Raw genomic sequence first — 25,087 nt, 5'->3', positions numbered from 1 at the left:
CAGTTCCCCAGGAGTTCAGACATTGTTTTTGATTTTGGTATCTAATGACATTTGTGGATTTTGTTTTTTATTTCTGTTTTTCCTCCCTTTCTTCCGTTCAGTTTTGAGTTCAGTTGTCCCGCCCCGCCCCCACCCCCATCTGTGTGCCGTGTGCCCCCTCCATCCCTCACCCACCCCCACGCGCTGGGGGGCCTGGCCTGGTGGGCTGGCCCTGGCCTGGCCTCCCCGTGCCCGCCCTCTCTCTTCTCTCCGCCGGGATCGTCCGTCCCATCGGGGGGCAATGCCAGCCCCCGAACCCGTCCTGGAGCCCCCTCCCTTTCTGCCCCCTCCCCCCACCGCTCCGTCCCTCTTGTGTTTTGCATGCCGAGAACCTTGCATGAGCTGCACTGTTGAGGCCAGAAGGTGGACACTCAGGAGAGGCAGAGGCAGGGCAGGCGCGGGGAACCGTGTGTGCGATGCTCCGGGACTGGCAGCCCCCGGCCCGGGCCCGGTGAAAGCCCCCTCTCTTTCTCTCCCCCCACCCCACCCGTCCGCTCTCTCCCCCTCCATCTCTTGCTCCTTTTCTTGGTCTGTCCTCTTTCTCTCTCTCTTCATCTCTCCTCTTTTCCTCTGTCTCTGTCTGCTGCTTCTCTAACTTCTGTCTCTTTCCTCCCTCTCTCTCTGCATTCGCGATCTCCTCTCTCTTCTGTCTCTGCTTCCATCTCTGTCTCCCTCGCCGCCCCCTCCGTGCCCTCTCTGCCTCTCTCCCCGCCAGAAGCCCAGCTCGCCCTCGCCCAGGGCCCGCGACCAGGCGGAGGCGGGCGCAGCCACGCCGCCCGCGCGGGGCAAGGAGAGTCCGAGCCCGCGCTCGGCGCCGTCGTCGCAGGGCAGAGGAGGCCGCGCGGCGGGCGGGCCGGCCAGGCGGCGGCGGCGGCGGCGGCGGAGGCGGCGGCGGCGCTCGCGGTCCTCTGCGTCCGCGCCCCGCCGCAGGGGCCGCCGGCGCGCCCGGCCCGCACCGCCCAGGGGTTCGTCGCGCTCGCTCAGCAGGGCCCGCTCCAGCAGCGACTCGGGCGGCGGCGGCGGCGCCCCCGGGCCCGGGCCCGAGCCCGGCTCCGAGCGAGGCCACGGCGGGCACGCGAAACGGTGAGCGCGCTCCGCCCTGGGAGATGGGGCCCCCTCCCGGCACTGAGCACTGTCCCGGCCCCGGGGAACACCCTCCCCCCACCGACTCCTTCCCCCCACTGATCGCTCCCCCCACCAACCTCCAGGGAGAACCCTTCCCCCCCCACCGACCCCTCCCACTGATCACGCCCCCCACCAACCTCCAGGAAGCACCCTCCCTACACCGACCCCTCCCCCACCATCGATCACTCCCCACACATAACGAGCCCTCTCTTCCCCTCGCTGATCACTCTCGCCCCAACAGAGTTTCTCATCCCGATCGATCCTTCTCCGCCCCCCCCAGCCCCTCATCCCCGCCAAGGAACATCCTTCTCCTCCTGACTCTCCTCCCCCGTTACACTCACACACAACCTCCACCCCCTCACTAACCCTTCCCTTCCTCCATAAACTTCTCCCATAGAACCCTTCCCCTCTTGAATCCCTTCCCCTCCACTGAGCCCCCTCTCTCCCCAGCTGAGCCCCCTCCCTGTCCCCGGGGCCCCCTCTCCCCACTCTGTCCCGCTCCTTCACTGAACCCCCTCTCTCCCCAGCTGAGCTCCCTCCCTGTTCCCGGGGTCCCCTCTCCCCCCACTAAGCCCACTTTCTCCCCAGCTGAGTCCCCTGTCGCCATGCCCTCCTCCAGGCCCAAGGAGAGGCCCCCGCGCGCCCGGCCGGCCAGCAACTCCCCGTCCCCGGGCGCGCACGGCCGGCACGGCGGCCCTGAGGAGAAGAGCTCGTCGCGCAGCCCGGGCCCGCACCCCCGCTCGTGGAGCTCCAGCCGCTCGCCCTCCAAGTCCCGCTCGCGCTCCGCGGAGAAGAGGGCCCGCAGCCCCAGCCGCTCGCCGTCGCCCAAGAAACCGCTGGGCCGGTGAGTGCGGGCCCGGGTGGCGGCGGGGCCTGGCGGGGGCTCTGGTGCGCGCGGCGGTGGGGCCGGCCGGGGCGCCTCTCTCACCTTGGCCGGGCCCGCAGGGACAAGGACGGCGAGGGCCGCGCGAGGCACGCCGAGGCCGAGGCCGCCCGCGCCCGGCGCCGCTCCCGCAGCTACTCGCCCATCCGCAAGCGGCGCCGGGACTCGCCCAGCTTCATGGAGCCGCGGCGCATCACCAGGTATGGAGGGGTCTGGGCCAGCCGCAGGGACCCCGGGGTGCAGGGAGGGGTGGGGCTGACGGAGAGGAAAGGGGATTCAGTGAAGGGAAGGGGGCCCAGGGAGGACACAGGCCAGCACTGAGGTGCTGGGGACCGGTGGGTCTCAGAGATGGAGGACGGAGGTTCATCGAGCGGAAGGAGAGAGGCCTCAAGAAGGGAAGGGTCCCCCGTGGGGGCCTGAAGGCCCATGGAGGCGAGGGGCTCTGTACTTGGGTCTGGGTGGGCAGCAGCAGGCATGGAGTTCAGCTCTGGACGATTCCAGCCATCCCTCCTGGCGCCCCTCCCGCCCTCCTTCCCTCCCCACATTCATCTCCTGGCAATGACGTCTCCTTTTCTCCTTCATCTCAAGGTCCAGCCTGCCGAGTAGCCTGTGGCCAGCCTGGGGGCCAGGCGGACCCCCTCTCCACAGGCTGCAGGGGAGATGCCCATGTGAGCTGATATGGCTCTGTTCAGCTGTCCGTCCGTCTGTCTGCCTCTCCTTTTCTCACTAACCTCCCAGCCCCCTGGGGAGTTTGGAGGAGGAGGCACCAGCAGCCTGGTCTCTAGCATGGTGTGGGAGAAATGTCCCTCCCACTTTCCCCTCACGATCCAGTGGGGCTGTGCCCAAAGTGTGGCTGACATGGCAGAAGCCATGATCAGAGCATCTCTGCCAGAACTGGAGGATCTGGGCCTGGGTCTCCAAGGGAGATTATAGTCTGCATCACACTGAAATCCCTAGACCCATGACATGGGGTAGAGGGCCACAGGCAAAATTCTGAGCCTAGCTCTGCCACAGCCTTGTGAGATCGACGTGCCTCTCTGTGTCTTGGTTCTCATGTCCGAACAAGGAGCAGGTCTCCTTGAGCATCTTTTCAGCTCTGACATGGTCTGATTCTCAAACTAGCCCTTCCTAGTCCTTGATGGTCCAGAACACCAAGGGAGGAGAGGGCATTACCTCCTCTCGGCACCCCCAGAGCTAGAGGCCAGACCCCCAGGCTTGCGACACCACCCCCAAGACAGGTCACACACCCCACCTGTATGCGGTGGGGGGGTCCTAAGACAGCCGGACCCCCAGACCTTCCACCTGGCACCCACCTCAGCCCCTCTCCCAGGCTGCCTCCTCCTCCCACTAACGTACACCTGTTTTCTTCCTCAGAATTAACCCCACGCCATGGGGCATTGTCGCCCCCTTAACCACTCTCTTTTCTTTTCTCCGGGTCACAGCTTCCTGGCTTCAAACTAACTCCGGGCCGGCGGGAGGTAGCTGAGTGAGGAGAGGGGTCCGGGCCGTGGGCATGGGCAGCAGTGGCCGGGGGTCTCCTCCTTCTTCCCTCCGAGTCACCTGAAAAACCCAAACCCTCGATTCTATGGGGGACAGAGAAGCAGGGCTGGGCACTATCCACAAACCCTTCCATGCACAGAAGCTACTGCTTAGCGTAGTTAATGTGAGTTGTCAATAGTTTAAAGTTTCACTCATACCACAAATATTTATTGAGCATCTACTCAGATCAAGCAGAGACTTGGTCCCCTTTTCCTGCAGACAAGTGAGGAGGAACAAAATGGTCGACATGAAATTGGCAAATAACCACTGACTGTCCAGTCTTGTTTGGGCAGGGGCACTACAAGGTCAAGGCTCGGGGGAAACTGAGGCAGGGAAGCCCTGGCCACTGCTGGGGAGGGGCTGGGGGCCTGAGCGAGGGCCCACCGGGCAGAGCTCAGGGCTCTGGATGACCTGTAATCGGCTTCTCCTTCCCGGCAGTGCCCGGAAGCGTCCCATCCCCTACTACCGGCCCAGCCCCTCATCCTCCTCCAGCTGCCTGAGCAGCGACTACTCAAGCCGCAGCCCCAGCCGCAGCCCCAGCCCCGGCCACAGCCACAGCCACGGAAGCTACAGCAGCCGCAGTCGTGGGACCCGCAGCCGCACTCGCAGCCCCTCCCGGACCCCCAGTCCCAGCTACCACAGCCGGAGCAGCTCAGAGAGCGGGGGCTTCTGAGCCCAGACACACACAGCTTGGTGCCCCCTGGCACATGGAGAGGCGAGGAGTCAGGTCCCAGGACCGAGAGGGGCCTGCTCCCCACTGCTACAAAGAGGTCCCGGGGCCAGGGAAGACCTTGAGGGTGGGTGCCCTGCAGACAAAGAGGAGCTGGGTTCTGCTGCTTCTAGAGGGTCCCCACCCCCACCTCCTGCCTGCCCACCGTGTCCAGGGAACAAAGAGCCGTTACGAACACAGGGATCCCCTGTCCCCGCTGCCTGCTTGATGCCAGCTCACCAGGCCAGAGACCTCAGCTCAGTGGACCCAGGGACGCCTCTGAAGGTGCCAGACCTGGGAGCCTCCCATACCCACTCCACAGGGTCCTCGGCTCCTCTCTGTCATTGGGCAGACAAGGAGGTGGGACAGCAAGCGGGATCTAAGTTAGACGGAAAGAAGAATGGCCTAACCCTTGGTGCACCACCATCCAGGCTGGGGAGCTGCTTCCTTCTGAGCTGGCCACAGGAGGACCCTGGCTGAGGGCTGGAGGCTGGTCCCACAGCCTCCCCTGGCCCAGGAGTACCCAGACTAGGTGGGCCCCTAAACCCCAGCCTGAAGGATCAGGGAGCTCCCTCTTGGTCCCACCTCTCCTCTCCAGGCCAGGCTCTCTCCTCCAGCCCTCACGCCATGCACTGGGCCAAGGCCACACCAGCCTGGCCTTCTGCGTGATACGAGGTGGAACACACAGACCACAACTGCATCTGACCCTGAGATCAAAAGGGGTTCAGGTCAGGAGGTGGAAGAGAGGAGGGGCAGAGGAGCCTGTGAGGAGACGGAAAGCAATGTAGTCTGATGACCCAGCAGGCCCCGGTGTCCCTGTGTCTGGGTCGTGGGCCAGATGGCAGGACAGGGTCACAGGCATAGGATAATGTGTGCTTCAGGGCGTGCCCAAGGGAGCACTTCCTCCTCTTGGTTTGGTGGGGAGGTGGCCAGCCAAGGCTTCCCAGGGAGGGGTGCTACAGCCCTTCGGAGAAAGGGTAGGATCTAGACTGAGGGCCTTGGCCTGGGACATCAACAGGGAAGCAGTGGCCCTAGCCCTCTTCTGCTGCTCCCAGCCCCCTCCTCCCGGGGCCCTCAGGGATCTCACAAAGTCTTCCTTGGCCCTACGGGGCAGATGCCCTGGGCTCCGGTGGGGGGAGGGGTCTGGGGTCTTGTCCGGGTTCCTTTCTCTATCCCCCCCTCCCTCTTTCTCCGCGGTGCGGATAAAAATTGGACTCCAATAAAATACTCGGTGCCCGGATGGCAGGTGGTGAGACCAGGCCTCTGTGGATTTGGGCACCTGGAGAGTTGGGGAAGGTGCGGGGTCCTCAGGTCCTTCCCCCCCCGAGAAATGAGAAGGGCTCAGACTCCTCAGGACCGCAGAGAGAAGAGCTGGCACCCTGGAACCAGAGCCCAGTGCATCCATCGCCCTGCCTCCGTGCCTGAGTCTGCAGCACCTGCAGCTCGGTGAGGAGGAAAACAGGGACCTAAGAAGAACTTCCTTCCAGCCTGGAGACCCTGTGGGCTTCGAACACCCCCACCCCCCAACCCCCACAGCCCGCCCGGCTTCAGCAGTGGATGAGGCGGGGGCAGAGAGTGGAGGCACAGGCCAACACAGGACCCTGCCTACAGGTGGGGTGTCCAGAGCCACTAGAACACAGCTTGGAGCATCCTGTGGCTGTGAATCTGGCCTCCCACCCTTCCAGCTGTGGGACACACAGGACTAGAGGAAGCTAAAAGGAAATACTGTCCCGAGAGTGCTGGGCTCAGGGACTGGCAGAGAGGGAGCATTGGAGAAGTGGCCACTTAAGGAAAACACCGTGTGTCTGGCCCTGGCTGGGCACTAGGATGGGGACAGGAGAGGGAGAGTTTAGAGTGGTAGATTTTAACCTTGTTTTGAATCTACTGCTCTTAGGGAATCTGATGAAGGTTGGGAACCCGTTCCCCAGAAGAAGGTGCACGTGCCCACAATATGGCGTGCAATTTTGGCTCTCAAACCCTGAAGACTTTATGGACCTGCAAGTTAAGAACCCTGGTCCACCTCTGCTGAGGGGGCAGCTGACATGTCCAGGGCTCTGATCTGTGTGAGTTGTGCTATAGGACATGTCCTTGGTCTGGTCTGGTGGGGACAGCACGTGACCCCACTCCAGTTTCTTTTCCCTCAGACTGGAAGGGGTACCTGAGGGAGCCTTTGGCCAGTGGCTGTTTCTGATCTGAGGGAGCTGTTCAAGGAAGCACCCCTCATCTCTAACCCTTTATACAAGTTCAGCAAAACTGGGCCTCAGGCAAGCGGTTGGGGCTACAGGGAGAGCAGACTTGGCCCTGCTCTGGAGATGCCACCTCTTGGACAGGGGGCATGAAACATACCCAGAGGTAGGTATAGAAATTCAGCCTTTCTCACAGTGAGCCCATAGAGGCTCCCTCTGCTGGCCCATTCCGTTCCCTAACTGCCCAGCCTGACTGCCTTCTGCTCCACACCCACAACCAGGCTGCCCCCAGCCGGTGCCACTTCTTCCCTTTCTGGCCCAACAACCCTCAGACCCCTCACCTGGTCCCCTCCCATGCCCGCCTCCTCACTAGCTGGCCAGCCTCGGTCTTGCCCCTCCAAACCAACCCACTATATCTAAAATGCAAATCTGACCATTCATTTGCTCATTCCACACATACTTATTATGTTATATAACTATATATTATTATTGCACACATACTTTCTACATGCCAGGCACAGTCCCTGGTTCTGAGAACACAGTATTGAATTAAGGAAATAGGACTCCCTGCCCTGTGGACCCTGCATCCTGTGACGGAGTCCATCAGCTCCTAGGGCTTGGAAGGCATTCCGAATGGCTCCACCTGGAACTGCCATCCTTTCCTCCTGCTAGCCTTCCAACCTCCTCCCATCACTGTCCCTATCTCCAGTACACCTCAGTCCAGCTGACCCTCCTCCCTGGGCCCCCATGCATGCCCCTCTCTACCTGCACAGGCTCAGGTGAGCTCATGGTTCAAGGCCCAGCTCAGGGCTGCCTACTCCAAGGAGCCTTCCTGATCCCCAGCTGCAGTGGCCACCCTCGCCTCTGGTTCCTCCAGCTCTGGGTCTGTTCCTGCCTTTAGGGCCCCAAGCTACTGTTCCAGTTATTTGTTGGCATGTCTATCTCTCCCTAAATCTGTGAGCTTCTGGAACCCAGGCCATGTCTTCTCGGTCTCTGCATCCCCAAAATAGGCACCCTTTAAATGTTTGTTGAATGAGTAAACGAGTGAACGAGGGAGCCAGGGTTCCAGTGGTTCCAGAAACCTTGAGGGAGGATGGGGACAAAGGCAAGGCATGGTGGCACAGCAAGACACTAGAGGGCGACAGAGAGAGGAAAAACTGCGGGTTGGTGGCTTGTCAGGAGGCACGAAACAGGCTGGACAGAGAGGAGAGCACCCTGCAGGGGCAGGGTCCGTCTCAGGCTCGAAGCCCGATGCTCTTGTCCTCAACACCCTCCCTGACTATTTGGGGAAGCGGCACCTACTCCCCGGGGAAGGATGGGGAGGATACCAGGCCTCTGTCCTTCCCACAGACTGAGGGTTCAGCCTCTGCTCTGTACCTTGGGAAAAGGGAAAAATACAACCAGGAAGGCAGGCAGGAAAACAGGAAACTGCAATTCTGCATCGGGTAGTGAGGAGGAGGAGATGGGGTGGGGGTGGGGGAACCTTGCCGGGACGTGGGCCTTTGGGGTACAGTAGGCCCTCTCCTGGTCTCTCCGCCAATGGGGGCCATGGGGACCCCCCCATCCTTTCCCTCCCAGCAGCCAGAAGGCTGGATAGGGCTTTCCTGTGTCCTGTTTCCCTTAATTGGTTTCCTGCGGCCCCAGCCGCAGGGGAGCAAGCCACAAGTGCCCTGTGCCCAGTTTGGGTGTCCCAGCTGGCGTCCCGCATCCCCTGCATCTCTGAGATGCTCTTGGAAGTCCCCCGGCCTCCCACTGGCCTCTCTTGGCTGAGGGCATACTCAGCAAAAGGGTCCCAAGTCCAGGCCCCTGCCCTTCCTCCTCCAGGACCCCTCCACCTGAGAAGGGCTCTCAGGACACCTAAGACATGAGGTGCTCCAGGCGCAGGGCCTCCCACCTCCACAGCACCACAGGGGATGCCACGTCTCCAGGTCCTCCCTCAGCCCTGCCTCCACTCACCATACACACCCGCTCCAGCAGCATTAGCGGGCAGAGCAGGCAGTGCAGGGGCCCTGGAGGGGGAAGGACAGTGCAGGAGAAACTGTTGATTCACGGTGCTGGAAGGAGCCTTAGAGAACATCCAGTCCAATGGTCTCATTGTACAGATGAAGAAAATGAGTCACGGGGGCCGGCTGCCAGCCAAGGTCACAGAGTGAGAGACATGCAGATCCCTAGACTCCCAAGCGAGAGAGATTCTTTCTGCCGGACAGTGGGGCAGGTGGGGCCGGAGGATGGATCCCCAGCCCTTCCACCTGGCCCCTCCTTGGCGCCCTCAGTGGTGATGGAGGCAAGGTGATCCCAAGGCCAGCCAGAAGCCAGAGGCCTAGGGGATTAAGCAAACTGGAGATGGAAATGGACTCCCCCGAGGGGCAGTGTCTAGATGCTTCCAGAAAGACCTGGTGCCCCCCCACCCCCATGTGCTCTAATTACTGCTGCCCACGTTTTTAGTTCCCAGCAGGCCCAGCGACTGGCACAATCCATCAGCTGTCAGGCCTCTCTGGGGAGCTGGGGCAGTTGCCTGAAGACTCTCCCACTTTCTTTGAGGTGGGGCAGTGAGGCAGGGACCGGCTCAGCGCACTTGGCAAAGATCTGCCGAGGGTGTGGCTATGTGGCCAAGGCCTTGGGCACACTGCCAGGCGAGGAGGCTGGTCTTAGGGCTGCTGCAGAGTACCCCATACTTTGGGGCTAGGGCTGTGGGGAGGGCCCCTTTGATTAACGAATCCCAGACCCTGCAGGGCCCACCTTCCCCCACCCCCCATGGCTTCTGGGAAATACCTGGGGGTGGACTTGTCCTCTTAATCCCAGAAAAACTACGCCTGGCAGCTCAGTGCCTGAATGCTAGAGTGGAAGATTGTTAAAGAATACCTGGCCAGGCGGGCAGGTGGGGCTGACGTCAGCCCTTGCTCCTCTTTCCAAGCCCTGTGCCTGGATGCAGGGGTGCAACCTCCTGGAAGAAAGGCACCTGGGCAGGGCTGGAGGGACCCCAGAGAGCCTGGTCCAATCCTCCCAGTCCCCACAGGCAACTTTTGGCTGCACACCTCACCCTGAGCCTACAGCCCTCCCTGGACTGCCTGGGAAGTCTCTCCCCTGCCCAGAGACCAGGAGGCCTCATGAGAGACTTGGCCATTCTATAAAGCGCATACAACTGGGCAGTTCTCACTAGTCTAAGTCTCAACATGCACAACGAAAGGCCCTCTTCCCTTAATAATGATGGACACTTCCTGAGCACAGGGCACTTCACACTTATTATTGCATCTGAGATTCACCACCACCCCACAAGATGAGCGTGTTAACAGTCACGTTTTGCAGATGGGGACCTGGGGGTTCAGAGAGGTCACAGGCCAGTGAACACCAGCACCCAGGTTCAAGCCCAGCCTGTCTAACCCCAAAACCCAGTTCCTCCCACCCCCACCCCCTCTTACCACCACCAGAGCCACCCTTGTTCCCTACCTCGTGATTGGCAGGGTGATCTAAGAGTCCCTCAAGAACTGCCCCTTGGAGGACGGATGCAAATTCTCGGTTCTGCCTTCCCACCCACTGTGGGCAGTGTGCCAGGAGGGGTTGCACCCCGGGTTGCACAACTTCCCCTGGCTGGGGCAGCAGGAATGGAGCCTCCCCACCCTGGTTTCAGGCAAGATGAAGGGAGCTATGAAAGGAGCTTGTGTCTCAAAGTGCTGGCAGCCAGCCAGGCCGGCCCCCACCCAAAGCGTCGCTGGGCCTGGCAGGGCCACACTTGAAAGCATCCATGACCACACCTGACAGCTCCCTCTAGGGTGGGGCACCTGGGCTCCAGTCTGGGCCAAGGTGGGCAGGAAGGGGCGGACGAGGGCCCCCCAGGCTCCTGACCTCACCTCGACTTTATAGAGCTGGGCATGGGTGGGGCTGGGAGTGCCAGGGAGCAAAGGCCTGGGGCTTCCCGAAGCTGAGACCCTTGGGGAGCGGCCAGTAGCTCCCAACTGAGACCCACTGGGCTCATGACATGATCCAGCAAGGGAGGTAAGGCAGAGGGTAGGGGTCCTGTCTGCCTCCCACCCTTGGTCCACCAGAGCCCCAGGAGCTCAGAGGCCTTTCCAGAGGTGACCTCAGATTCATGGGCCAGCCCCAGCTCCTTCCTGATGGGGAGCAGGTGGGTAAGAAAGAAAAGCATCCAGGAGCTCTCTCTCGAAGAGGAAACTGAGGCCCAGAGAGGGCATGAGACTTGTTGCTACCCCTGGCTCATCGAGGTGAGTGGTCTGGAGTCTGGCTTCCAGCCCCTCAGGTATCCTGGGCAGTGCAAGGCCCCCTGCAGAACTGGCAGGAGGTCAGCCCCAGCCCAGCCCCGGAAGAGGGACAGCAAGCAGAGTGGGCCTCGGAAAGAGAGGAACTGGGGGACTGCACGGTTGGACCCCAAAAGTGTGAGCCCTGGGCACTAGAGAGGCAAGAGGCTTACTCTGCTAGTGTCCCAGTGGAGACAGTGGGCAAGTCACTTAATCTCTCTGAGCCTGTTCCCTCATCTAAAAAGGAGGGATCATAGGCCATAAGTCGGGAGAAGGAAGGCTCGACCGGGTCATGCCTGTGAAGGCAGGGGAGAGAGAACGTCAAGATTATGGTGGGAGCTGGGGGCAGTGCCCTCTCCCAGAGTTGGGAGATAGAGGCCTGGATCCCAAGGTGATCAGAGAGAGGAGGGGAGGTCACCACCTGGAGCCCCCTCTCCCTTTGTGCCACCGCAATCATCAACAGCAAAGGAGCTTTGAGATCCTAATCTGCAAAAAGGGAAACTGAGGCCTAGAGAAAAGGGGCCTTGCCCCGCATCACAGGGGGAGTCAATGGCAAAGCCCAGACTGGAGTCAAGGTTGCTGCACTTCAGTTCCCAGTGCAGGGCTCCTCCAGGAAGGACACATACAATGGGGAGACGAGAACCTCCTCCTGACCTCTCTCAGCACTGAGCCCCGGGACACGCACCTGCACCAGCCCCCCTGGAGGGAACAGAGAAAATGGCCAGACCCACACGCCCACTGCCATTGCAACAGGGGCACACACACATTCTCCCTCCTCCTCCCTGCCTTCCATTTCAGGTTGATGATACTAACAGTAAACAATAATTACCATGCACCAGGCCCTGGACTGAAGTCTTTACTTGCATGAAGTTGCTGAATCCTCACACCAACCCAAAGATGTAAGCATTATCATCACCATCATCGTCTCCATTTGCCAGATGGGGAAACTAAGGCACCCAGTGTCTAACTTGCACAAGTTCCTCCAGTTAGTGGCAGAAGCAGTCTGGCTCCAGAGCCCACAGTCCCAACAATCATACCAGCCTGCTCCTTAACATATTATTTCACAGACAACCTGGGGTTCAAATCCTGGCTCTGCCACTTTCTAGCTGCGTGGCCTGGGAATAGGTAGCCCAACGTCTCTCCACTTTGTCCTTCTAGACAAAAGGATGGGACTGTCCACAGTCGGCCGCCCAGCGCTTTAGCGCCCAGGCCTGCGAGCGTCCAGCAGTGGGCACTGCACCAGCATCGGTGCTCCAGTCATTTGTTTTCCTGAGCAAGAGAAGGTTCCAGATGTGGGCCGGGCCTTCCTCGCCCCGCCCCCGCCGGGGTATGCAGGGGGAGGAATGCGGGGGAGGGGCTGCCCCCAGCCCGTCATTGCCTTTAATAGAGACCTGAAACACCGCCTGCTAAAAATACCCGGCTGGAGGCCCATAAAAGCGCCGCGGGCCCGGAGCCGCGCACTTCTCCGAGCCACAGCACAGCCGGACGCGCAGAGCTGAGCCGGGATGACCGAGCGCCGCGTGCCCTTCTCGCTCCTGCGGAGCCCCAGCTGGGACCCTTTTCGCGACTGGTACCCGGCCCAGAGCCGCCTCTTCGACCAGGCCTTCGGGCTGCCCCGGATGCCTGAAGAGTGGGCAGAGTGGTTCCGGCACGGCGGCTGGCCTGGCTACGTGCGTTCGCTGCCCGGGGTGGCGATCGAGGGCCCCGCCGCGGTGGCCGTGCCCGGGCCCGCCTACAGCCGCGCGCTCAGCCGGCAGCTGAGCAGCGGCGTCTCGGAGATCCGGCAGACGGCCGACCGCTGGCGCGTGTCCCTGGACGTCAACCACTTCGCCCCCGAGGAGCTGACCGTCAAGACCAAGGACGGCGTGGTGGAGATCACTGGTGAGCCCCCCGCCCCGCGGGGACGAAGCTGGCGGGGTGGGGGTGGGACGTGGGCGAGAGGCCTGGGCCGGGAAAACTTAGCCAAGGACTGCTGGCCAGAGCCGTGGGGGGGGCCCGGCCTCCGCACGCTGCCCCCTGGCCTGTGCCCCCTGCTCTAGAATGGGGTCTGCGGTAGTTCCTAAAGGTCTCTTCGGCCCTAAAAACGCGCTATTAAGGGAAGAAACGCCCCTTTCCGGGGTGAACCCCCAGCCCCACCCCCAAATGATCGGGTCTGGGGCCTACCCGCGCACCCGGCCTGCGGCCAGTGTGGAGAGGACGTTATCCCCGGCGCTGTCCCTGACCCTAGCTCGGGTCTGCGGAAGGGGCGTGTGCACAATCTTGGCGCCGCGCCCCAGCCCCCTCCTGAACTTTCCAGAAGCTTCTCAGGGCCCAGGACAGTCCTGGGGCCCCCAAATTCCGTAGTCAGTCTTCCTCCTCCATGAATCCCGGGGGCCAGGAATCCCGGCCCCGCGGTGGGGCAGGCTTGGTGGTGGGCGGGCCTGCGAGGCGGCCTCTTCCTGAAAGCTTTGCTCTCCCTCCCCTTCCAGGCAAGCACGAAGAGAGGCAGGACGAGCACGGCTACATCTCTCGGTGCTTCACCCGAAAATACTCGTGAGTCCTAGTACCAGATCGTGGGGTGGGGGCCGGAGGAGGGTGCAGTGACAGACCGGTGTGTAACTCCTGTCCTTGCTCTCTGCATGTCCAGGCTGCCCCCAGGTGTGGACCCCACCCTGGTCTCCTCCTCCCTGTCCCCCGAGGGCACTCTGACCATCGAGGCCCCGATGCCCAAGTCAGCCACCCAGTCGGCGGAGATCACCATCCCTGTCACCTTCGAGGCGCGTGCTCAGCTGGGGGGCCCAGAAGCTGGGAAGTCGGAACAGCCTGGAGCCAAGTAAAGGCCTTAGCCCTGCTGCCCACCCTCAGTAGCGACCACTGACCATCCCCACCTGCCAGCCTGTATACTCTTTTGATACGTTTACCTTCTGTTTTTCTCAAATAAAGCTTGAAGCACCTGCCTGCCCCTGCCTCAGACCCTGGTGTTTGTGGAGGCCTAGGGGTTGCTGCCATTTGCTGGCTCACACGTTCATAATCTTTGCTGAGGGCCTGCTGTGTGCCAAGCCCCAAGCTGGGCCCTGTGGCTACAGTGGTGTCCCTCACAGGGCCAGGTGTGGGAGCGGGGAGACCAGGAGAGGCGCCTGGCCCAGGCTTTGACACTCAGGGGCACCCAGGCTGGGGTCAGGTGACAGGAAGGGGGACAGAGCAGGGCTGAGGGAGGGAGCTTCCTGGGAGCTTGGAGTCCCTTACGGCCTTCATTATCCTTCCAGAGAGGGGCAGGACCACGTGGATGACTTTCTGAGGGAAGTTTCTGAGGGGAGGTGGGCCTTGTCGAAGGACCCGTTCCCCCATGCCCATGCCTGCAGGGTGGGACCTGGGCTCTCAGGCCGAGGGCGGCCTACAGAGAGTGAGGGCATTGTGGCCTTGATTTTGGAGGAAGACAGGCAAAGTCCTAATGAGGAAGGTGGTCACTCCAGGAGGGCTGCCTTGAGTGGCCCAGGCAGGAACAGTTACACCCACCTTTGTCTGCCCTCCTTCTACCCAGCACCCTCTCATCTGACCCACGAGGGGTTCCGAGGGACCTGGGGGAGAGAGAAAGCAGACGGGGGCTTTGGAGCCCGGTCTCAAGTCCCCAGGATTTTGAGAGACCCCACCCTGCCACCATCAACAAGGTCCCAGAACCTGAGGCTGTGGTGAGACATGCCCCGGTTCTTTTCTAAGCCCACAGCCCTACTTTCCCAGGTCCCTGGGAGGAGCAGCACCCCGCAGGAAGGGCCTGGAGCACTCACACACACTACCCCCCCTCAGTGCCCAGCTTCTCCATTTCCACTCCCTGGTACGGGCTCCCTGTTGGGATACCACTATGTGGAGCGGGCGTAAAGCTAAAGCAGGCACCAGCCGTCGGAGGCCTCGCCGGACCTGGAGGGAGGCCAATGGGAAAATAAATACATGGAACAAGCTGGCAGCATGGGTCTGGGCCTGTCAAGCAGGGCGCTGCCCGGTCCACCAGCCCTTCCACCCTCATTTCCTGAGCTCCCATCTCCTAAATCTGTCACCCTTCTCCCCGACACACACATGCCCACGTCCCGGGGGCACAACCTCGAGCCAGCCCGTCCAGTTCTCACCCTCGCTCTGTTGGCCACTGGATGGCCCTGGCCTCCAGGGGCATGGCTGCATCCTCCAGCCTAGTCAGAGGGAGCCATAGCAAGGCTGCCAGCTCCTTCGCCGGTGCCCTTGAAGCGTGGGAAAGCTGGTCCCGAGCCTTTGACAAGGTGATCCTCTCGTCAGCCCTGCGGGGAGGTGCCGAGCCTTTGACCAGGTGATCCTCATGTCAGCCCTGCCAGGAGGTGCCGTTAGTCCTGCTTAACAGCTGGGAACACGGAGCCTCAGAGAAGTGAAGAGACTTCTGGTCCCGGGTCCACACAGCTGGTCCTGAAGTGGGCAGGGGAGGGCAGATTAACTCACACACAGCGCTGGGGAGAGAGAGGGGGTCTCCACAGTTTGAAGTCCTGCCCAGTGAGGCTTGGCAGAGCCTCAGGAGGAGGACAACAGGGATACAGCTGAGCCTGGGGACCAGGGCCACTCAAGGGGGACAGGCTGCCAAATGGCCTGGAAAGAGCTGCCAGAGGTCTCACACCCAGAGTCCAAGGCCGTGGCCTGGGGCAGACAGGGGTCAGTTGGTGCTACAGGAGTGGAGTCCAAGGGCAGCAGCTTTGAGGTCCTGGCGGCTCAGGCATCATCTGGGACACAGCTGGGGCATGGAGTAGGTGGGAGGGGACGAATTCAGTCCCTGCAAAGGAAGCAGGCCCCAGTCTCCAGTAGAAACTGAAATAGGAGTCAAGGAAACTCAGATGCCCTGTGGTTCATTGGCCTGTGCAGACGGCAGGAGGGGAGGCTAAGGGTGGGCTGGCCCTATGCCCAGAGCTCAGCTCAGAAGGCATGGGATGTGGGGCAGCACCTCTGGACAGAGTGGACAGGGCTGGCTGGCTCAGGTCTGCAGGTCTCCACTGGGAGGGGCTGGCAGTGAGCACTGGGAGACCTGATGAGTCCCCACGCCGCTGTGGTGGTGTAGGAGCAGTTCCAAGCCTCTGCAGGCCTTTCCCTGATTTTCAGTGGGTCCCCCTCAAAAGGCCTCTGATGTCCCTCAGGTCTACAGACTCAGACGCTGGCCTTAATTCAATGAATCTAGCATCTGGGCCCCTCTGCTCAGCTGAAGGGTGTCTGAGGGCCAGTGCTCCATGCTCCATGCTGATGACGAAGGCTCCCTCAAAGACATCAAGCCCCTGTGGCTGCTGCTCACCTGTCACCAGCTCCAGCTCCCCCAGGGGTCCATGGGGTACTCAAGCCACCCTCAGTTCCAGGCTGATCCCTGGGTGTCTCCTTTTCTCTCCCTCCCAGTTGTGAAACCTGCCCTTCCTGTTGGCACCTCCTCTGGGCCCAGCAACCAGCCAGTTGGTCCAAGTCCCTGCTCTCAAGGGGACAAGTGGAAGAAACAGCTCAGTGACAAAGCATTATGCCATAAGAGAGGGGCTGGGACATCCTGCGGGATCTCAGTGGAGAGGGAAAGAGGGCTTTCCAGAAGTGACCCTTGTGTGATAGGCGAGGAGGAATCGCATGGGCAAGGGCTGGAAGGCTGGCACCTTCAGGCTGGAGAAGCTCCAAGAGGAGAGGGCAAGTGAGGGAGGCAGGCAGGGCCCCGTCTTGGAAGGCACTGAAGGCCATGCTGAGTGCAGGCTACCAAGTCATCAAAGGGTTTAAGCTTCTCTAAGCTTTAGAAACAAGATCCAGACCTTAGAGGAGAGTGGCTGGGAGGGGCCAGCTGAGAGGCAGGGGTCAGTGTGCTGAGGTGTAGTAGGCATAGGTCCCACCAGGGGGAGGGGGAAAGGGGGTCCTGGCCAGGATGTGGCAGCAGCAGGCTCTGCAGTGTTGGGGGACAGACTGGAAGTGGGGGTCCAGGGTGGTGGTGGAAGGAGGGGATCTGCTGAGGTCGTGACTCCCTGCCTGGGGCTTGCTGACCTCACACTCTTGTAAGGTTGGGCAGACCCCACGCCCTGGCTGCTGGGGAGTAAATTGTTTCCAGATACCATCATCTTCCCTGCTACGGGATCGGCTCAGGGTTTGCCTGGCACAGACTGTCCGTGGTGCAGGTCAGGGAGCCAAAGCTGCCCAGAGAATGGCTGCAGAGGACCCCAGTGCTGGGTCCAAAGGGCTCGGCCAGAGCGCCTTCATGATGGGGGGAGGGGCAACCAAGCGAAGAAAGAAGTGGAGAGTCAGGCAGGACTGGAGCCTGCCCAGTCCCTGGCCATGGGGTTGACAGTTACACCCTGGATCCCCTGGTCTGTTGGCAGCCACTCAAGCCCTTGTCCCCACCCGGCAGAGCCCAGGACAGGGATCAGCCTGTAGAGGGTCCTATCTGCTGGCCTTACTTTGGACCCCCCCTGCACCTCTGTACTCTACCCCACCCCCACATGAACACAGTGGGACCTGGGAGTTTCGGACAGCCCCCGAGCTTAGGGCTGGGCCCTAGGCCCAGACTTGCACAGCAGCAACTGAGCTGGCAGCTCAGGACCAAAGCAGAGGAGAGGGAGGAGGCTGCGTGGTGAGGGCAGCTGGGCGAGCCTGGGCTGGTCTTAGTCGGAGTCTGGTACTGGGTGAAATGGGGGTCAAGCCTAGCCCTCCTGCTGCTCTCCCAGAGAAGAGGCCCTGGGGAATGTGCCCAGGCTAAGGTGGCAGTGATTGGGTCAAGATGCAGCACCGGTGGTCCAGGGGCTGCCTCAGTGGAAGGACATCTACCCACCCCCGCCTCAGGGCTGAACAGGGCAGAATGTGCCTGGAAGGCTTCGATTAAAGAACGGATAGAGGTGGCAGGAGTAGCTCTGTGTTCTGGAAGACGCACTGGGCTGAGGCCAGCTCTGGGTCTGGGCCAGCTCTTTCCCTGTTGGAGGCATGGCCTGGGGTCCAGCCCTGATCTAGGCTCAGTGTCCATTCTGAGGGGCCTGGGTGGCCCCAGAGGCCCTTTCTGCCCTGACTGTCTGTTGGTGTTGTCGGCCCTATGCAGGATGGGAACCAAGGGGGAATCACAAAGACTGGCAGCTTCCCAGGGTCCCCTAACAATGGCAGGAAGGCCAAAGTCCCAGGGGTGCCCAGGGATACAAGGACAGCTCTATGCAGGACCAACAAGGGCCTGGCATGAGGAAGGCCTTCAGCCTTGGCCCTGACCCCAGGTGGGTCTGGGTAACCCTTTCTGTGCCACATGATCCCCCTCCACAAGAGAGATATAGGGAAGTCCTTTCAAAAGTCCCTTAGGGACAGCTGGGAGAGCCTGTGTTCAGGCTACAGAGACAATAGGACAGGGAGATTGAGAAGTTAATCAGGTGAATGGATGACCATAGAGGTCACTGAGCCCTCTCCCCACCCAGCGCCTCCCTCTGACTTCTCCCACCCCTTCAGCCCTGCTCCCCTTCTGAGCTCCCATCCTCCATGCTGGGTCTCCCTGTCCCTCTCTGATCCTCCATCTCCCTGACTTAGCCCTCCCCCATCACTGCACCCCTCTGGACACCAAGGTCCCTCTCCCACATGGTAACCTCCTCCTTTCTCAGAGGTCTCTCATTTTCTCTAAACCCCCACCCCCACCACTTCACTTTCTCGCTTCTTCCTGTCCTCTCCCTCTCTGAACCCCACCCCCATCTCTCTCTGAGCCCTGGTGGCTGAGCTATCCTTTTACAATGCCCTCAGTGGCCTTGTTAAAGATCCTGAAGACCCCTTCTCTAGGCCTCACCAGCCTGAAAGCCTTGAACCCCGGAAGGGACGCCCCAGGCCAATCCCTCAGCCTGGGTGGGAGGAAGGGCAGCTCTGAAAGAGGAGCACTCAGTCCCCACTAAGCAGGCAGCATAGCCTGCCAGCTCAGGCCTCAGGCTGTACTGGCCTCACCTGTGAAGGGGTTGGAGCAGTGCCAATGCTGAGACTGCCCGTGCAGGCACCCTGGGGCTGGGCCTCCCCATCCTCCCCTCCCCTCTCCCTGGGCCTAGATATGACAGTAAGTGACTGCCCCCTGGTGCTCTCCCAGAGACACCCAGATACCTGACACCACCCACCCCAGAACCTTTGAGAATCTCGGCCCAGGTCCTGCCAGGCCCAGAGCAGAAATGGGGGCAGGAGATCCAGTCGTGGAAAACACTGCCACCCCCCAGCCCCACACCTACCATGCCTTTGGCCACATTCGTCTCTGCTCTGGGCCTTGGTCTCCGAAAGCCCTCAAGCCCCCTGGAAGTTCCCTCCCGGAGGACCAGACTCACTCCTTTGACGGCCACCCCTGACTCTGCCTTTGCAGGCTCTGGCAGCCAAGGCTGGATCCCCGGCCCCTGCCCTGCCCTGCCCCATAGGTGTTTCTGTTTCTGTTACTAATCACAACCGGCATGTACTGGGCACCTGTAGCTGCCAGTCACTCCTTAGCTTATTCAATCCTCATAGCAACCGGGCACCGCTGAGAGGCAGCAGAGGATTGCGGTGACACTGGCAGCCTCTGGTGTCCAACTGCCTGGTCTCAAATCCCCGCTGGGGTCCATACTAGCCGTGGGACCGTGGGCAAGTTACTAAGCCTGTTTCTTCCTCGGCAAAATGAAGCTGATTATATGAATGAGTACATGTGAAGCCTGCAGAACAGTGCCAGGAGCACCCAAGCAATGCGAGGCATGTTTACGAGGTAGACTGTGTTATTCCCATTTTACAGACATGGAAACTAACCCTCTGAGAGTTCCTTAGAACTAGAGAAGTTTCACCACATAACTAGGACACGGTAGGATGGGAATTCAAATCTTGAGCTCTTAAGCTTTCTGCCACCGACAGCCTTTCATTTGGAAAATGACAGACACTGCTGAGTGATGGCAATGTCACCTTCTAAACAGTAGCCACACTGAAGCTGATCTTCAGTTGCTAAATCCTGGTGTGATTGTGCCTTGGGCAACCCATCTCCCCTCCTGGACCTCAGATTATTCAGCTCTAAGTGGGGAGATGGGAAGGGCAGAGACTGGGGTGTCTGCACTCGCTAACATTTCTCGGGGAGAGCCTTGGCCGGCCACCACTCATTTCAAAGTTAGAGGTGTCTCTCCAGGAGCGTGGGGGAGGAATAAGAACATGCGCAGGAGGAGGATGGGGCTGTGACTCAGGGCGCAGGCGCAGGTGAGGCTGGAGAGGTAGGTAGCGCCTAGTTGTGAAGGGCCTTGAATGCCAAAGAGATGCAGGGGCTGGCCCTACTGTCCTCTGGACACCAAGTCTGCCCCCTACCTCACCGCCCGGCCATGGGGCCAGCGTGGGAGGTGATGGTCCCTGACAGACCCAAGTCACCATCCCCCTTTGAGCCCTTCCAACTGTCGCGTGGCTCGGGCAAGCTGTACAGAGCCCTGGCTTCCTCTTGGCTGTGGGCATAATGCAACCTCCCGGGGCTGGTTTCAGGATGAGAGCCATGGAGGTAAGAAAGCATGGCAAACCTGCACAGGACAGCAGAGGTGGCGTCGCTCAGACGGGGAAACTGAGGGGCAGGCACCGGTCAAGGGCCCAGCAGGAGCCTGCGGCCTCGCCCTCCCAAACCAGCCCCTTCCACTGACCGGGGCGAAGGACAACGCCCCCTAAAGCGTTGTAAGGCCCTGCAGAGGCCAGACCACGTTACTCCGGGTGACGACGGCGCGCTCGGAGAGCGGAGGAGGAGAAAGGGGAGGGGACAGAAGGGAGGAGAATGCCTGCGGCGGGAGGGGGGCCGGGCGGCTGCGCAGGCAGACGCTGGCGCGGGGACCCGAGCCCTAGCAACAGGCCGGCCATTGGAGGGGCGGAGCAGGCTGGCCTGTGATTGGCTCTCGCCACTGCCCGCGAATGGAAGGCGGCTGCGTCCCCGCTCGGCTCACATCCGGGTGTCTGGCCTGTGTTGGAATCTGCGCGATCCCGGCTCGTGAGAGCCCCTAGTTAGTTTTTCCGAGCAGGGTCTCGTCCAGGCCTTACTGGGGCGCGTAGAGCCCGTGCAGGTCGGGACCCCAGGGACTTGGGGATGGGAGGCGACCAGAGAGAAACCCGAGGACGGAGCTCCCCGATGGGCTGGCGCTGGGGGCGGGCTGGGCTCGAGGGCGCTGCCGCCGTTCGGGGGCAGGGCCTGGGGCAGCCGGGCGGGCGGGGCTCCGTCCGTGCCGACCAGCTGCAGAGCCGGGCGGCGCCGCCGGGGGGCGGCAGAGGACGGCGCCACGGGAGACAGCCCCTAGGTGGGGCCGGGGCCCAGACCTGGGCCCGGAAGGATGCTGACCCCTCTCCTCACCCCAGGGCCCTGCGAACCATTTGGTAACCCAAGTAATGGCACAGGGGCGGCCTGACCCGTTGTCGCTGGTGCGTTCTTGGGTGCTGAAGCCCTGATGGATGTGCCAAGCCTGGGGTTTTTTCAGTTTTGTTTTCCTATCTAGGTTCATTTTTGCCCTGTCACTACTAGGCTAGAGAAATATAAATCCTGATTTCCCGCGGGAAGCAATTATTATTATTACTCTTTTTGCTTTCCCCGAGCAGTGGGACATAGTATGTGTTTGTTTGATCTCGGGACGGTATTTAGGCAGATGACATGGAAAGGGACTCACCCAAAATGCTTGCAGCCAGCCACAGCTGCTCATCCTTTATACCGGTTACCCAGCCCGAATTTCCTAAATCTATGTTGTCTCTATTTCAAATGCTATCTCCTAATTTAGGACAAGAATGCATTTTTCATTCTTAGTCTGCCCGCTACCCAACCCTCTCCAACCTAGAACTCTTCACTGAGGGACTACAGCATTCCCACAAGAAATGTGTTTTGTGTGTGTGTGAGGAAGATTGGCCCTGAGCTAACATCTGTTGCCAATCTTCCTTTTTTTTTTTTTTTTGCTTGAGTAAGATTGTCCGTGAACTAACATCTGTGTCAGTCTTCCTCTATTTTATGTGGGATCCCTCTACAGCGTGGCTTGAAGAGCGCCACTAGGTCCATGCCCAGGATCCAAACCTGCAAATCCTGGGCTGCCAAACCAGAGCACATGAATTGGCAGAGCTATGCCACCGGGCTGGCCCACATAAGGAATGTTTTAAAAACAGCAGTTTCCAAACTGAGCAGGCAAAAACACCTGTAAACGGTAATAACATAATACCTCCGTATTTGGGGAGGCAAAGACTTTTGGAGGGCAATTTGCTTTGATAACAAACCTAATGGAATCCATGATGAGCTTTCCATCAGGCTTGTAGGAAGTGACCAACCATAACCCCATCCGTAAAAGCTGGCTTGCCAAGAGAGTGCAAAGAGGTACAAAGTTTTGATGTCTCTTCTTGGCCCCTATTTAAGACCCAGTAAGGAGTAGTGTAATTTGTCCATTATGGTGGGAAGAACCAGTTCACACCAAGATTGTGGTAAGTCTAGATTCATTCTTCTAAGGCAGATTCACTAAGAAGGCAGCCCCTCAAACACACCTGCCTGTTTTGCCACCTCCCCCAGGCATAGAGGCAGAACAGCTGCAGACCACCAGGGGTCAGGAGGCCATGCGTGAAATGGCTTGCTGAATAGGAGCAAGAGCTGACTGAGCACCTATCTAGTACTTTGCCTATCTGGGGGAGGCAGGAGAGGGTTGTGAGGAGGCAAACACCCCAGCCTAGAAGAATCCAGTCAGAAATCAAGATGGTTCCCATGGGTGGCAGGCACTCCCCCTAGCCTGTTCAGAGCTGCATCTTTGTCCTTCTAGACTCAGGTACTAGGCCCTGGTGCTAGCTGTGGCTTAAGAAGACCTGATTCTGGGCGAGAGCCCTGGCCAGCCCCCATTCAATTCCCCGTGAACTGTTGAAAAGGCTGGATGGAGGGACAAAGCAAAATCCTTATGCAAGACAAAACAGTGGGGTGGGGACAGGAATGGGGACAAATTAAATGACAGAGGAGGAAACAATTGGACAAATGCAGAATGAGGGATATTCTGTCTCAGACCACCAAGTACCCTGGTCTCTTGAAAAAAGTCAATGTCGTAAAAGAGAATAGGTGGAAGGAACAGAGGCTAAAGAAACCTAATAATGAAATCCAATTAATGAATTTTAATTTGATCACAGGGGGATGGTTAGAAAGAGCTATCAAAGGCATGGGGACAATTTGGGAACATTTGAATATGGGGCTATTAGGAAATTATTGTTGATTTCCTTACGTGTGATAACAATGTAGTGGTTATGGAAGAGAATGTCCTTATTATTAGAAGAAATATGAACACGGAGTAAAATGTGACACAGGAACTTAATTTCAAGGTTCCACAAGCCATAGAGAATGAGAAAGAAAACATGACAAGAGGTTAACTGCCCTACCAAGCAGCGGGTACTCGATTATCACTGTACCATTATCTTCAACTTTTGTGTTTGATATTTTTCTAAATAAAACGTTGGAGGGAAAGTGCCTCAATACCACCTAGCCACCCTTTAAACAGGGTTAAATCTAGTTCAAGAGGTACTTACTGGGACCACCAAATTTCCATTATCCATAGTTAAAATCACAAGGATCATGACTGGATCCCTTAGGATCCAAGAGTCATTCTATGCTCAAAAGCAGCAAAACTCCTTCCACCTCAAAGCCAGAGTCAAGTCTACTGTCTAAAACTGAGCCAGATTAGGAAGAATTAGAGAACTGTGGTTACCTCTAGGCAGAGGAAATGGGTGGCTGGGAAACAGGCATGGGAGAGAGTTACTGAGAAACTGGGGCTCACCCTACTGGCCAGAGAGTAAATATTTTAAGCTTCATGGGCAACCATACTGTGTCTCTTCGCACATTTTTTTTTTTTTTTTTTGCTGAGGTAGAGTCACCCTGAGCTAACATCTGTTGCCAATCTTTCTCTTTTTGGAGCTGCCACCACAGCATGACCACTGACAGATTACTGGTGTAGGTCTACGCTTGGGAACTGAACCTGGGCTGCTGAAACAGAGCGTGGAACTTAACCACTAGGCCACCAGGGCTGGCCCGCCCTTTTGTATTTTTAACATGCATGCACTACCTACTCAAATAAAAACCAAAAAATCATAATGTTCCCCAAAGTTACTCCTATTGATTTTCCTCTCCCATACTATGGATAATTGAGTGCCATTTCAGAATATTACTTAAACTGGGAAATCCTGGTCCATCTGTCTTGCCAGGTGTAGATTAAGCATGAAGATGAGATACCAACAATCCTTGACCTGGTACTGAGGACTCTTGTCAGTGACCCAGCCACTCTCGCCACAACTCCTGCCCCACCACAGGTATCTGGTTCATTGGGGGCAGGGTTTGTGGCCATTCAGCTTCAACCACATTTATGCACACCAGAACTGGAAAATTCAAACCAGCAGGCTAATTAGCAAGCTGGTCTACCACATTCAAACGTTCTGATTAGGCTGGTGACGACTTATGTCACCTCCTAGAAACAGAGAACAGTGTTACCCAGCGGTTTTCAGGTTGTTTCTCCAAGCTTGCTTTGAGGACTGTGCACCCAGGAGGGAGCTGCCATTCTTAGCTATCAGATCAGCTGGTGAGTCAACACGCAGGTTCAGCTGACCAGCGCAGAGGCCAATGCATGTGGTAATTACACACAAATAGAGTAGGGGAAACTGCACTTGTCTGCACTGCACCTTATCTGCTACAGATGGTCCCCTGCCACTAAATCTCATTCGATTCCACCCACAAAGTGCTAGGAATGGAGAGCTCTGCTCTGTGTGCATGCCCAGAGCAGAGGGGATTATTCACTCTTTTATAATTACTCTCGTGCCCTACCAATCACCTTTATTTAATTGCTCCACTCAGTTATTTTTTAAGTTCTAGAGTCCGTTGAGGACGAGGACCTCTGTCATTGGTGCCTAATCCAGGGCACCATTCAGTTCCTGAATTAGGAGAATTTTCTTTTTTTTTTTTGAGGAAGATTAGCCCTGAGCTAACATCTGCTGCCAATCCTCCTCCTTCTGGTGAAGAAGACTGGCCCTGAGCTAACATCCGTGCCCATCTTCCTCTACTTTATATGCGGGACGCCTGCCACAGCATGGCTTGACAAGCGGTGCCATGTCCGCACCTGGGATCTGAACCAGCGAAACCCTGGGCCGCCAAAGTGGAATGTGCACACTTAACCACTGTGCCACTGGGCCAGCCCCCAGAGAACTTCCTTAACCTCAGCTCTTTAGGGCTATTCTTTCCTAACTACCTGTCCTTGTGATGACAGATGTTTTTTCAAATACTTTGGCTCAAACACCAGACCACAACAAAGTGAATGCAGAAGCAGCTATGGGAGTCCAAATGATTTCTGCTAAGAGATCTGCAAAACTGTCAAACAATGCTACTCTTCTATTTTTTGTTTTGGAAAACAATCAGTTTCCATGAAATTCTTCTGTATCTTAA

The 25,087-nt window shown here is 58.8% G+C and overlaps 2 protein-coding genes and 1 long non-coding RNA gene across 3 annotated transcripts in view; 2 read left to right on the top strand and 1 right to left on the bottom strand.

The window, feature by feature from the left end:
- The window catches only part of SRRM3 (serine/arginine repetitive matrix 3), a 55,612-nt gene extending 50,077 nt beyond the window's left edge, over positions 1–5,535 (top strand). Inside the window, 6 exon segments of the mRNA XM_023655414.2 lie at positions 755–1,122; positions 1,784–2,008; positions 2,110–2,247; positions 2,636–2,681; positions 2,683–2,715; positions 4,025–5,535. Coding sequence (XP_023511182.1) covers positions 755–1,122; positions 1,784–2,008; positions 2,110–2,247; positions 2,636–2,681; positions 2,683–2,715; positions 4,025–4,381 — 1,167 coding nt within the window. The 3' untranslated portion in view covers positions 4,382–5,535.
- Positions 5,536–11,573: 6,038 nt separating this feature from the next.
- On the bottom strand, positions 11,574–19,796 carry LOC111776203 (uncharacterized). The gene is made up of 2 exons (XR_002812186.2): positions 18,912–19,796; positions 11,574–15,141 (listed from the first exon to the last, which is right to left on the bottom strand). It is a non-coding gene; the product is annotated as an uncharacterized lncRNA (long non-coding RNA).
- Positions 12,194–13,673, top strand: HSPB1 (heat shock protein family B (small) member 1). Its single transcript, XM_001504478.5, has 3 exons — positions 12,194–12,615; positions 13,203–13,266; positions 13,361–13,673. Exons 1-3 carry the CDS (start codon positions 12,240–12,242, stop codon positions 13,548–13,550), a joined length of 630 nt encoding a protein of 209 aa, XP_001504528.1. The 5' UTR covers positions 12,194–12,239; the 3' UTR covers positions 13,551–13,673.
- Positions 19,797–25,087: the final 5,291 nt, after the last annotated feature.

Source organism: Equus caballus, chromosome 13 (assembly GCF_041296265.1).
Source record: "Equus caballus isolate H_3958 breed thoroughbred chromosome 13, TB-T2T, whole genome shotgun sequence".
In the NCBI taxonomy this organism is placed as follows: domain Eukaryota; kingdom Metazoa; phylum Chordata; class Mammalia; order Perissodactyla; family Equidae; genus Equus; species Equus caballus.
The sequence above is the reverse complement of the archived record's forward strand: the minus strand, read 5'-3'. Positions and strand labels throughout refer to the sequence as shown.

Excerpts from the sequence above, each read along its gene's own strand:
- HSPB1 (XM_001504478.5), top strand. The coding sequence starts at position 12,240 with ATGACCGAGCGCCGCGTGCCCTTCTCGCTCCTGCGGAGCCCCAGCTGG. Across the intron at positions 12,616-13,202 it reads CGGCGTGGTGGAGATCACTG|GCAAGCACGAAGAGAGGCAG; the intron begins GTGAGCCCCCCG and ends CTCCCCTTCCAG. Across the intron at positions 13,267-13,360 it reads TGCTTCACCCGAAAATACTC|GCTGCCCCCAGGTGTGGACC; the intron begins GTGAGTCCTAGT and ends CTGCATGTCCAG.